Below are 11,143 nucleotides of genomic sequence, written 5' to 3'. Positions count from 1 at the left end.
CAGCGGGCCCAAAACTCCCTTCATCCTGGTGGTGGCAGGAATGGCGTGGGTCGTCACGATAGTGCTGCTGGTGTTGGGCATGTCGATGTACTACCGGACTATCCTCCTGGATTCCAACTGGTGGCCTCTGACTGAGTTCGGGATTAATGTGGCCTTGTTCTTGCTGTACATGTCGGCCGCCATAGTGTACGTGAACGATACCAACCGAGGTGGGCTCTGCTACTACCAGTTGTTCCGGACGCCGATCAATGCATCGTTTTGCCGCGTGGAGGGTGGTCAGACGGCAGCAATCATCTTCTTGTTTGTCACGGTGATCATCTATCTCATCAGCGCGGTGGTTTCTCTGAAGCTGTGGCGGCATGAAGCAGCCAGGAGACACAGGGAGCTAATGGAACGGGAGGTATGTCATGAGTTATCGCCTTAGGTCCACTGGGAATGGTGCGATGGGGAGCGCCCCTACGATTTTCCCACGCTGTGGATGGAGTCGTATCAGGTCTCTTCTCTGCAGCAACTCCACAACTTCCCAGGGTCAACTGTCACCAGCCTTAACAGTATTTAAGATGCCAAATGAAAGGCTCTTTCAGCATCTTTTGATCCAAATTCTTGGACTTACTTTTTTCTTAATGTGGTTTGGTAGGGAGCTGTCTGTGTTCTCTTTGTAATACTCGGCCCTCGTCCTGCGTCAGCTGGTGAACTACTTCCTGGTGTGTGTTTCCCAAACAAAGGAAGGAATGAAGAGTGTGCTGGTGCAGCTGTTCAGAAGGGTGATCTTAAAGGGTGATCTTAAAGCCACCTAGCATTTATTCAACAACTGTGCTGGTGTGAATGACCATAAGAACATGGAACACTTATTTTTGCTTTACAAGCAAAACTCCAAACTACTACTTTATGTCTTTTCAGCATAGATCAGCTTCCTCAGAAAATAATAGTAATAATGGAGTTGGCCAGATTCTGGTGTCTCCAATTTCAGTCAGCTTTTTCGGATGAAGTATTGCACTGCTGCTGGCCTTGCCCTGGCTGGAAGCGTTCAGTACTCGCCTGGTTAATGATGAACTGAAAGAGCGGAGACCTCAGCTAGAGAATTCAAAGTCATTTGTGTAAAACCTCCTTCACGTGAAAACACCACTCAAAAGTACTTTAAAAATTCATTTTATATTAATTACAACTTCGTATAGGATAAAAGTGAACATATGTGAAGCCTATATAAACCTAACTTAAGGAAAGGGTCAGCATTTAAGTGATTTCAGTAGGAGAGAGCAAGTTTAAAGTTGTGTTTCCTGTGCTCTGTGACTGCAGTCTGATTTACAACATTTTCATTAAACACTGCTCTCCATTCCACCATCTCGCGTGAAACTGAGACTCCCCTTTTTTGCAGCTCTTTGATCAAAGTCTTTTAACCAACTTCTGGCATGTCCTGCAAGAACGAGTTGGTCGCTGGAAGAATACAGGAGGTTAGTTAGCGCAGGGCTGTGTTTTCTAGGCAATGAACTAGGCTGCAGCATGTCAGTGAGTTAATACAGGTTGGAATGTGAAATAATAACTCCATCCACTCCCCAGTCTCCTTTACTTCCTGCAAACCATCTCCTACGGCTGTGCTCAGGGAGACCCTGTTGCTGTTCCGGGGTTTGGGGTGGTTGTTTTGGTTCCAGTGGTCTTAAACAGTTTTAAAATCAATTGATCTGACAATAATCCTTATGCTAAATTTCTTCATACCTAAAGACAAATGTAATTTTCTGTTCAGCATGATTTTGAAAAAGTTTAGGTGTTAAGAGACTGTGCTTTTGCATACTGTTTTTGCTGAAAATAAAACTTACCGTTCTTTCCCTTTTTTGATAGATGAAAACACAGTCCTCTTTTCCAGAAAAGAAGGTAGGAAATAAGAATTTATTTTTCTGTTTACTGGTATTTCCAAATGTTCCTTTTCTTGTGACTATTTTGGTTGGCCTGTCCATTTATTTGCTCATTTGCCTTGGAAGAGATGAGGTTTAATTCTTTAGCGTAGTTTGGACAACATTCTCTTACCTAGAAGATGAGGAAGAAGCCTGTAAAGAAGTTACTACTAGTCAATCTGGGTATAAAACGTACTGTAAATAGTAAATCTGATGACTGCCTCTGTGTGTGCTCTTACCCCCTTCTGTGCATTGAGAAGTCCTGTAGCATTTCTTGCAGGGTTTGACGGGCATGGTCATCTGATGGGTTGTGAGAGACTCCTTCCCCCCGGCTGTGGGGGGAAAGCCAGTGGAAGCACGGTGGTAGGTGCTCTGTGAGTTGAGCTTGTTGTGTGCCTGGGGCTGCTCCAGACACCTCCTTGCTGGTTTTGAATATCAGCAATTTTAGTGCTTCTGCCACACAAAGATGCGGTTGCATTCACTGCAAAGATTGCATAGGATCTTGACAGCAGATGTTGATGATTCCCAAAGAATTTGTGGTGTGTTTATTTCAGCCTTAAATCACTTCCCTGTTAGATCCAGTGAATTTCCTCCCACTACGTTCTCTGTTGCTTCCATACAGGATGAGAATTCTTTTTCATGTGTTCCAAAAGACTCCCATCTGTTTTTATTGCACAATTTATCCCTTGATCCAGCAATAGGAAACAGGGGCAAAAGGAGACTCCTGAGAACTGACTGATTCCTGTTCATTCACAAAATAGCCAAGGAAACTTCCGTAAATTAATTTTTTCAGACATAAAAGACAGATCTTTCCAAGCCCCAAGAAGTATTTTTCTGTCTCTGGTACTGCTGTTAGGAGAAACTGAAGATGGGTACTGTGTGCGAAACATGACTGTAACTCTTTACTAATTTTCTAATTACAGTAAGGATTGTAAGAAATACCTCCTGTTTGCTTCTACTGCTGCTTAATATATCTTTGTCTTCAAATGAGTTGGGTTTTTTGCAGTTTACATATGTTGCATTTGAAGGAAAACTGACTTCATCAAGAACTCTTTTTTTCTTTAAAACAGTATGAAAGCGATGACAGACAAAGAGAAGAGGTCACTTACAGGCAGTTTAAACCAGCTGAAAGAAACCCGGAACTCCTCAATGGTCATATACCTGCAGGCCACATTCCTAAACCCATAGTGATGCCAGACTACTTGGCGTAAGTGGAGAATGGAGAGTACTCGAATGGTGTTTTTCACTCAGCATTTCTCATGTACGCATTAATGTTTTCTCTGCCATGGATGTGCTGTGGGAGCACGTCGTTCGTTATTAATGTTAGAAATAGAGAAGGGGAGCGCCGATATTGATGGCGCAGAACTGGGGATAAAGAATAAGTAATCTTGAATTTTAAAAAACCCACCCAAACCTCAGATGTTAAGGTGGAGTGTTATAAGCGACCACGTTCAATATCTGCCAAAGGAACAGAAGACCACCACACAGGTAATTTAGGAAAAGAAAGAAAAAAGGGAAATCACTTGTCTTTCTAGCTCCTGAAATTTGACTACTTTTGTACTTTGTAACTGCTAAATCTATAACATGCTCCCTTGTAAAGGATAGGCCTTTTCATGGTGAAGTATGAGATCATAAATTAATTTTTATGGTATTTGCCATAGAGTAGGGCACAAATTGAAACACAGGCAGTTCAGTTGATGCTCCAAGGGCTGGAGCGTCTCTCCTATGATGAAAGGCTGAGACAACTGGGCTTGTTCAGCCTGGAGAAGAGAAGGCTCCAGGGAGACCTTATAGCACCTTTCAGTACCTGAAGGGGGCTACAAGGAAGCTGGGGGGGACTTTTTACAAGGGCCTGTAGTGACAGGACAAGGGGTAATGGGTTTAAACTGGAAGAAGGAGATTGAGATGGGACATCAGGAAGAAGTTCTTCTCGGAGAGGGTGGGGAGCACTGGGACAGGTTGCCCAGAGAAGCTGTGGATGCCCCATCCTTGGGAGTGTCCAAGGCCAGGCTGGATGAGGCTTGGAGCAACCTGGGCTATGGAAGGTGTCCCTGCCCATGGCAAGGGGTGAGACTTGGCGGACTTTAAGGTCCATCCCTTCTAACCAAACTGTTCCATGATTCTATGATAAATTCTACCCAAATATTAGGCAAATTTTATTCCCTGTGAGGGTTAGCACAGGTTGCCCAGACAGATTAGGGAGTCTCCATCCTTGACGATACTCAAAAGCCCTCTGGACACAGTCCTGGACAGCCAGTTCTAGGAGGCCTAGCTTGAGCAGGGTGGTTGGACCAGATGGCCTCCAGACATCCCTCCAGAGGTCCCTTCCAACCTCAACCGTTCTGAGATTTCAGTGCTTAACCTCTTTAGCAGGTTACGAGGTTGACAAACAATACAGAAATACGCTGTCAAGGTGAAGGGTTGTTGAAGTACTGTATATAAAACTAGTCCTTGACAACTTTTCTTTTAATTTTAAGGAAATACCCAGCAATTCAAACGAATGAAATGCGAGACCGGTACAAAGCAGTATTCAATGATCAGTTTGCTGAGTATAAAGAACTCTCTGTGGAAGTTCATGCTGTATTAAAGAAGTTTGATGAGCTGGATGCATTGATGAGACAGCTTCCTCACCATCCTGAAAGCATATATGTAAGTACTTGTGAGGTGGGCATCTGGAATTACTTTCTGACTGCCGTTAGCTAAGGGACAATGTCTTGTAATGCTGGTGGTGACTTGGTGGGAGAAGAAGTTTTCCCAAATATGTTATTTCTTGTTTGGTCATCAGTGATGCATACAAACTTTCAGTTTAGTTGTAGACATGTTTTTCTGTATTTGGGTTCTTTTTTTTTTTTTTTCATGCTTGTGGCTTTCAAGTTTGAGTTAATTACAGTTAATGTACTTTCACTGTTTCTCAGATACAAAATATACACCTAAAACGTTGATGAATCTAGAATGGATTCATCAAATGAGAAATTTATTTCTGATGAGTATTTTGTAAAATTTACATGAATATACGGAGCACGCTCCAAGTGTGTAAAAATGTGTTGCCTCTCTCGGTAGGAACAGGAAAGGATATCAAAAGTTTTGCAGGAATACAAGAAGAAGAAAAACGTGAGTCTTTTCAGCTTTACATTCTTAGTGAATCTAACGAATGGCAAAGAGAGCGCACGTAGCCAGCGTGTCTGGCACTAGGTACAGTTCAGTAGCTCAGATTATCGGCAGCTGCTACAGGGTTTTGTACATTTTGTCTCCTAAAACTTCAGCAACGTCAGGGCACAACCCACTCCACTCGTGCCAACAACTTGCTTTGAGAATGATGATTCCATTAGCCGAACGCAGGGCAGGGACCCGAGAGTTAAGCATTTTCATCTGAGAGGCTGTCTCATCTCAGCATTCTGCATTCAGAAGATGTTTTTGGATCTAGTTCATTTGTATTTACAGACTGACACAGCCAACACATAAGTTAACAACAGAAAACATCGTTTTACCCTAACAAAAAGAAGTTCTGTATTTTCTGTGTGGCGTGGAACTTAGACAGACCCTCAAAAAGTAATTTTCAGTGTAATCCAGGAGGTTTCACTTTGCTGTTTTTAAACGTGGGCAGTAAATGTGTACATCTGTCCCATTTGTAACCTAGCATGTTTTTAATACCCCTTTTTATATGGAACTCAAACTTTATGTCCATACTAGGTACAATTCATTGCTTTGTGGGAGGGGAGAGGTTTATTAGATGCACCACAACACACCTAGAAAATCTAAATTATGTAGTAAGATGTCATTTGTATCTGTTTAAAAACTGCTCTGTTTGCCAAGTAACTACAGCATATAAAATCAAAATCTCATTCATGAAGGAAGGGGAAACAGGAAATAAGAAATAGTGGCCAGGGAAAAAGAGTGTGATTTTTGTAGACTATTTAAATATTGTCCTTAATCAAGAACACAGTTGATAATAGACTATCCTTGGAAGAGGCTGAAAGTGCAACGTACTAATGCAGAGGTTTTTGTATTTTTGGCAGGATCCTGCATTTCTGGAAAAAAAGGAGCGTTGTGAATACCTAAAGAATAAGCTTTCTCACATAAAACAACGAATTCAGGACTATGATAAAGTTATGAACTGGAACGTAGAAACTTAGCTGTGCCTTCAATTTGTGGATACTACTTTTGATTTTTTTTTTCCAGTCGATATGCATATTTTAAACTATTTATTTACTCTCAGAACAGTACACCTATGGGGATTGCTTAATCACTTTGTCACTTACTTGGATGTTGTGCATTACTGTAGGTTTTGTCTGCAGATCTGATTGTAAAGCAATGCAGTGAACTGGAAAACCTGTCCTAATATTCTGTTTTTATTAGTTCACAGCCTGGCCTCCTAAGTGTGCATGCTTGGTTTGAAAAGACCGTATTTGCAGATTTGCAAAGCCCACCGGAGAAAGCAGGTCTAAATACCATGGTGGACGTTTGCACAGAAATGCCAGTGACTGAGGTTTTATTTACAGGTGACAGCTCAGTGAAATCAGGAAGCATGAGCTGTTCTTTCTGGCTGGGTTTTGGCGGAGTGCTTAATCATACTGATTAATTTTGGCAAGTCAAAACTTAGTTTTAAGACTTTTTGTATTGTATTTCTAAATGTTCTGCTGTATGTCAGAAATCACCTGGAATTTGAACCAATGAGAGATGCAAAATAACTTCCTGTTTAAGGAACCGTAGTATATTGGGCATGGGGTTAGGGGTGTTGTGTTGGAGTTTAGGTTTGGGGTTTGTTTGGGGTTTTTTTTTTTATTCCCCTCTGTAGAGGTGATGCAACAAATTTCTACATGGCCTTAAAGGAATAGAGTTATGGGATGAGACTTACGTTACAGTTCCACTAGCATTGCTATTGGCCAGTATGCTCTGCCTGTCTTTTCTGGGTCACCTTAGTAGGAATCCGTGCTCGTAAAGGCAAAACACTTTGTTCTCCAGCAGCAAGTGACAGGACTTTTTTTGTATAGGCAGCGGCTGCCTGTGAGTTTGGCATTCTGAGAGTAAGTACAGCAAAATTAATTCTTGTTCAAAATACAAACCATTAGTATCCTCTATAAGGCCAGGTAAAATGTTTTAACAGACATGCTTTGCAGAGCATATCTGCACAAATTCAGTATACAATTTTGTATTTTATCGTGGGGATAGTTTTGTACATGCAGATATTTTCATAAACCAGTAAATCTTCTCTTTGTATACTTTTTCACATCATTGTTTACTTTTTTACTTTCTAAAATTGTTAGAGGCATTGATCATTTCTGTGTACAGTTTTCTACAACTGCAATTTTTCTGATCTGAAATATATTTTAATGTGGAAAAAGCCGCACCAGTGTAGCCATGTCATTCTGTTGTTTAGGAAGGCACTTGGTTAGAAAAGGTGCTTTGATTAAGGTGATTCCAAATTCTTGTTAGCCATCTTTTTTTTTTTTTTTCTTTACAAGAAAGTTTTCAACTTTTGCCTTAATTCAAAGGCAGGACATCAGGAAAACTGTTTCCAGGTTGGAAGAGTGACGGTAGTACCACCTCTGTTCCTTAGTGCTGGAAACACATTAATATACCTCACTCTGGTAGTTACATCCCTTCTCATCATTCACAGTCCTGATGGCTACAAACCCACTTTCATATTTATAAAGTTGACATTCCGATTTTATCAGCCACTTAATTCCAAGAGTTTTAGCAGATGAAGGAAGTAGCACAGGACACCATGGGAACGCTGAGAGCATTTGAAACTGTGGCACCTTAATTCAAAAGCCTTCAGCCTCATCTGGATATTTTCAGACTGATGAAAGCAGACGACAGGCACTGCTATCCCTTGTTCTCCCTCTCTTTTCAGGTGCCTCTCTCTAGGTTCCTGCTCTTTCCAAAGAGGAAACCTCTCTGCCTTATAAAAGAGCTGGGCCAAGTGTTTGACACCTATTATGCTGTGTACTTCCTAAATCCTTCTTCGTAAGAGAGGTCCTTGTCCACATCCCTGCAACCCAAATGACCTCTGGCTGTACACCCAGGTTTCTCATTTTTTTGCAGTGGGAGTTCTGGGCGTTATATCAGGAAAAGAAGATTAAGCCCAAGTTTAAGGACCAACTGATGTTTATAAAGCACTGAAAAGAAGCTGACTGATGGCTTCTTGGAAGACTGACAGTCTGTGCCCTTAGTAGGTCTGCGTTCTGTGGGACACTGAGGCGCAGCTCCAGGCTCCCTTTGACAGTGCTCTGAGTTTCAGCCTGTGAGAAGCTGGCTCCCGGGCTCTCACACAGTGCCTGCGTAGCCTCTGCAGAACTGTGGTGCTTCTCCCTCCCTGCAGAGTTTCCAACAGGTGGGGAAAAGGGGACACTGTGCCCGTGGCTGGAAGGAGAAAATAAACTAAGCCCAGACCAGCCCTGTGTGGATCGCTCCACGTTTCCCAGCACGGTGCCACAGGTGTGGCTGAGTGGATTTTCTAAAACCTGCGGAGAGAAGAGGTAGGAATACTCCCTTCTGCCACAAGGCTGCGAAGCAGGCACGTGCAGTACAGACGGTGAGCTGGTTTTGCTCTGACCTGTCAGTGTAGGACTGGAAAGGGACTTGTCAACAGTGCTCTGAATGTGCCAAAGGGAAAATTACTAGTCTAAGCAATGTATCACTTGGCGAAATCGAGAATAATGAAATAAGTATTAATGGCTGGAAGTTGAAGCCAGTCAAATGCAAGGCAGAAATGAGGAAATTGTGTGCGCATTAATTACAACCAGAACTACCAGGGAAAGCGGTCCCTTGGTATGGGTAAGGAACAGGAGGTTCAGACAAAACTACAGTTACTAGATGATTTTCACCTAGCTCAGCCTATGCAGCCTTTCCAGTCTCAACTCTCTGAGTCTATGTCATTGCCTTAAAGTGCAAACACTGCTATGTGGCCTTACTTGTGTGACTGGGGTTTTTTGGGGAACATAGTTAACATTTATTGAAACTCACCCACTAATGCTGCCTCACACCAGCGGGCATGCATCATCTGCTTGCAATTGCAGCCTGTCCTCAGACACTGAGTGTGTAACAGCAACTTCTGTCCTGCAGTCTTCCACATAAAAAATGCCTGCTTGGCTCCACAGACCACAAAGGCAAATGTCCAACAGACTTACTCTCCAGGAATATCGTAGTTTTCAAACTGGACTTGAATAAATCAGTAAGAGGTCTTTTTTTGTTGTTTTGATGAACAGCTGGACATCCTTAATAAATACAACTTGGCAACATCTGCATACTGTTTACCTTTGTACATCTGTACATTTTTGCAGGGCAGACAAAGCAGTGCCTGACAGATGTAACACAAAACTTGCACTGCACAGGAGGGTGGGCTAACTTTGATGACAATCAAAAGTACTTGTGGCAATGAAAAACCTAATTCATGTGAAACTGTAGAAGCAGCTTCCAGTATTTAGTTTATTAGTCTCAAAATCATGGTGGGATTTGAAGCATTTGGACAATCAAAATCTATGAAATGATTGTATATCCTGTGTTCCTTTCCAGGACTGAAATTCTTGGCCTTGACAATAAAAAATAACCCTGTTCTGAAAGAAGTCTCATTTCTCTGTTCTTCTGTTAAAATTGTCAGCTTGATGCCATTTTTCCATTTCTCCATTTCAACCTTTTACAAACTGGACCTTTCCTTCTTAAGAAAGGATGGCATGTGATCTAATGGGAGTAGATCAAACTACAACTTCAGTTCCTAGAAGCAAATACTTACTTCTTAAGAATTCCCTGTTTTCCATCTTCAGTAGTTTTCATTGCTTTCCTTCAAAATACCTTGGATTTTCCTCCAATATTGCTAATTGATTTCTCCTCTGTTTCCCCTACATGTGTAAGTTGCTCCTGATAAATGCAACAGGCTGAAGGATACAGAAGCAATACGTTGTTCCCCACTCCTATTTAAGGAAATGTTACTACTGTTTAAATGTTTTCTTCCTCATTTATTGTCTTACTTGGATGCAGAGTGACACCCCTTAGAAACGGATGCTCGGCAACTTTCCTGGAATTCAAGAGGTCAAGCCCAGTCTTGGCACACTTTCACCGTATCCAGTAAAGTTACGATTCCTCTGCAGGGAAATCAGATCTCAGGCTTCACTGAGCTGACCCGCGTTGTGGTGCTTTTGAAAGGGAAACTTGAGACATGAGATGGATGGGTACTGCTCAGAGTTATTTTAAGGGGAAGTAAAACAAATCCTGTAACATCAAAATACCTGAAACTAATTTGTGAGTTTGTATTTCAAGGTTAAGCCCAGTATCGTGACCAGGCACTGCCCTGCTGTAGTAGTATTTCAAAATTTCTCTGCTGAATATGAACTAGAGTCCATCCTAAATCTTTCTGGCCACTTTTAAAAATAAATTGTATGCTTGCAAAGAGCAAAACTAAAGGTATCTGAAAAAATGGAATGCACGCCTTTAGTGAGACTTGGTCAGAGCAATTAGCACCCTCTCTCAACACAAGGCATCCCACCTCCTTTTTAAATGCAGTCGCCAGTTAACTCTTCAGAGCTTTGCAACCATAGTTTATTAAAAGAAATCCCCAAAGAAAGTTACTGCAGCGAAACAAGAACCCAGCCTCAAGGGGCCATTCTGAGTATTCTGTGTGCTTGCAAAAACTTGTTACTACTGCACTACCCAGTTCGCTCCCGTGAGTACATTAAATCTCAGAAAATATACCTTGAACCTTGCAGCAGTGAGCATATTCCACGTTCTGTGTTTTGGGAGAGAGTTAAAGCCGTAAATAATAGCCAGTTATTTTCAGTAGGTAATCTATGAGCGTGACCGTGCATTGAAATTCAGTGCTACAGCCTATGCAAATAACGGTCTTCTTCCACGCTCCTGGATTCTTCTGTTAATTACCGAAATTACTTCAGTTAATTACAGAAAGAGGAGGTAAACTCGGCTGGTCAACCGGGCTCTGAGGGATGGATGAGTGAGGGGCCCGGCTGCCCGCCAGAAACTGCCCGCGGGCTCCATTCCCCCGACTAGTGACACCTCCACAATGCACCACTGGCCTTTTAGTAACGAAACTGGAGTATTTGGGTGGCGTTGTGAAAAAATGTCGCGTTTATTCCGCCCGATCGCGGCGCCCGGGATGAGTCCCCCCCGCCCCCCCCCCGCCACTCCCGAGAGCCGGCGTCCGGCTGGGCGGGTGCGGCCTCAGGGCATTTTGAGGCCCAGGGCGAGGCAGAGCCGGTATTTCTGGCGGTGAGAGGGGACAGCGTCGCCCCTTCTGCCCGGAA

General features: G+C 42.6%; 1 protein-coding gene across 1 annotated transcript; it reads left to right on the top strand.

Moving 5' to 3' along the window:
- Positions 1-4: 4 nt before the first annotated feature.
- Positions 5-6,022, top strand: MARVELD2 (MARVEL domain containing 2; the record flags this gene model as incomplete). The annotated part of the gene is made up of 6 exons (XM_010153235.1): positions 5-400; positions 1,837-1,869; positions 2,960-3,096; positions 4,367-4,538; positions 4,950-5,000; positions 5,906-6,022. Coding segments are annotated over 6 exons (906 nt in total), but the record flags the coding sequence as incomplete, so codon positions are not given.
- Between the last annotated feature and the right edge of the window lie 5,121 nt (positions 6,023-11,143).

The sequence above is a fragment of the Eurypyga helias genome, unplaced genomic scaffold (assembly GCF_000690775.1).
Source record: "Eurypyga helias isolate BGI_N326 unplaced genomic scaffold, ASM69077v1 scaffold26996, whole genome shotgun sequence".
Classification (NCBI taxonomy): Eukaryota; Metazoa; Chordata; class Aves; order Eurypygiformes; family Eurypygidae; genus Eurypyga; species Eurypyga helias.
This window is presented reverse-complemented; position numbering and strand designations above follow the sequence as displayed.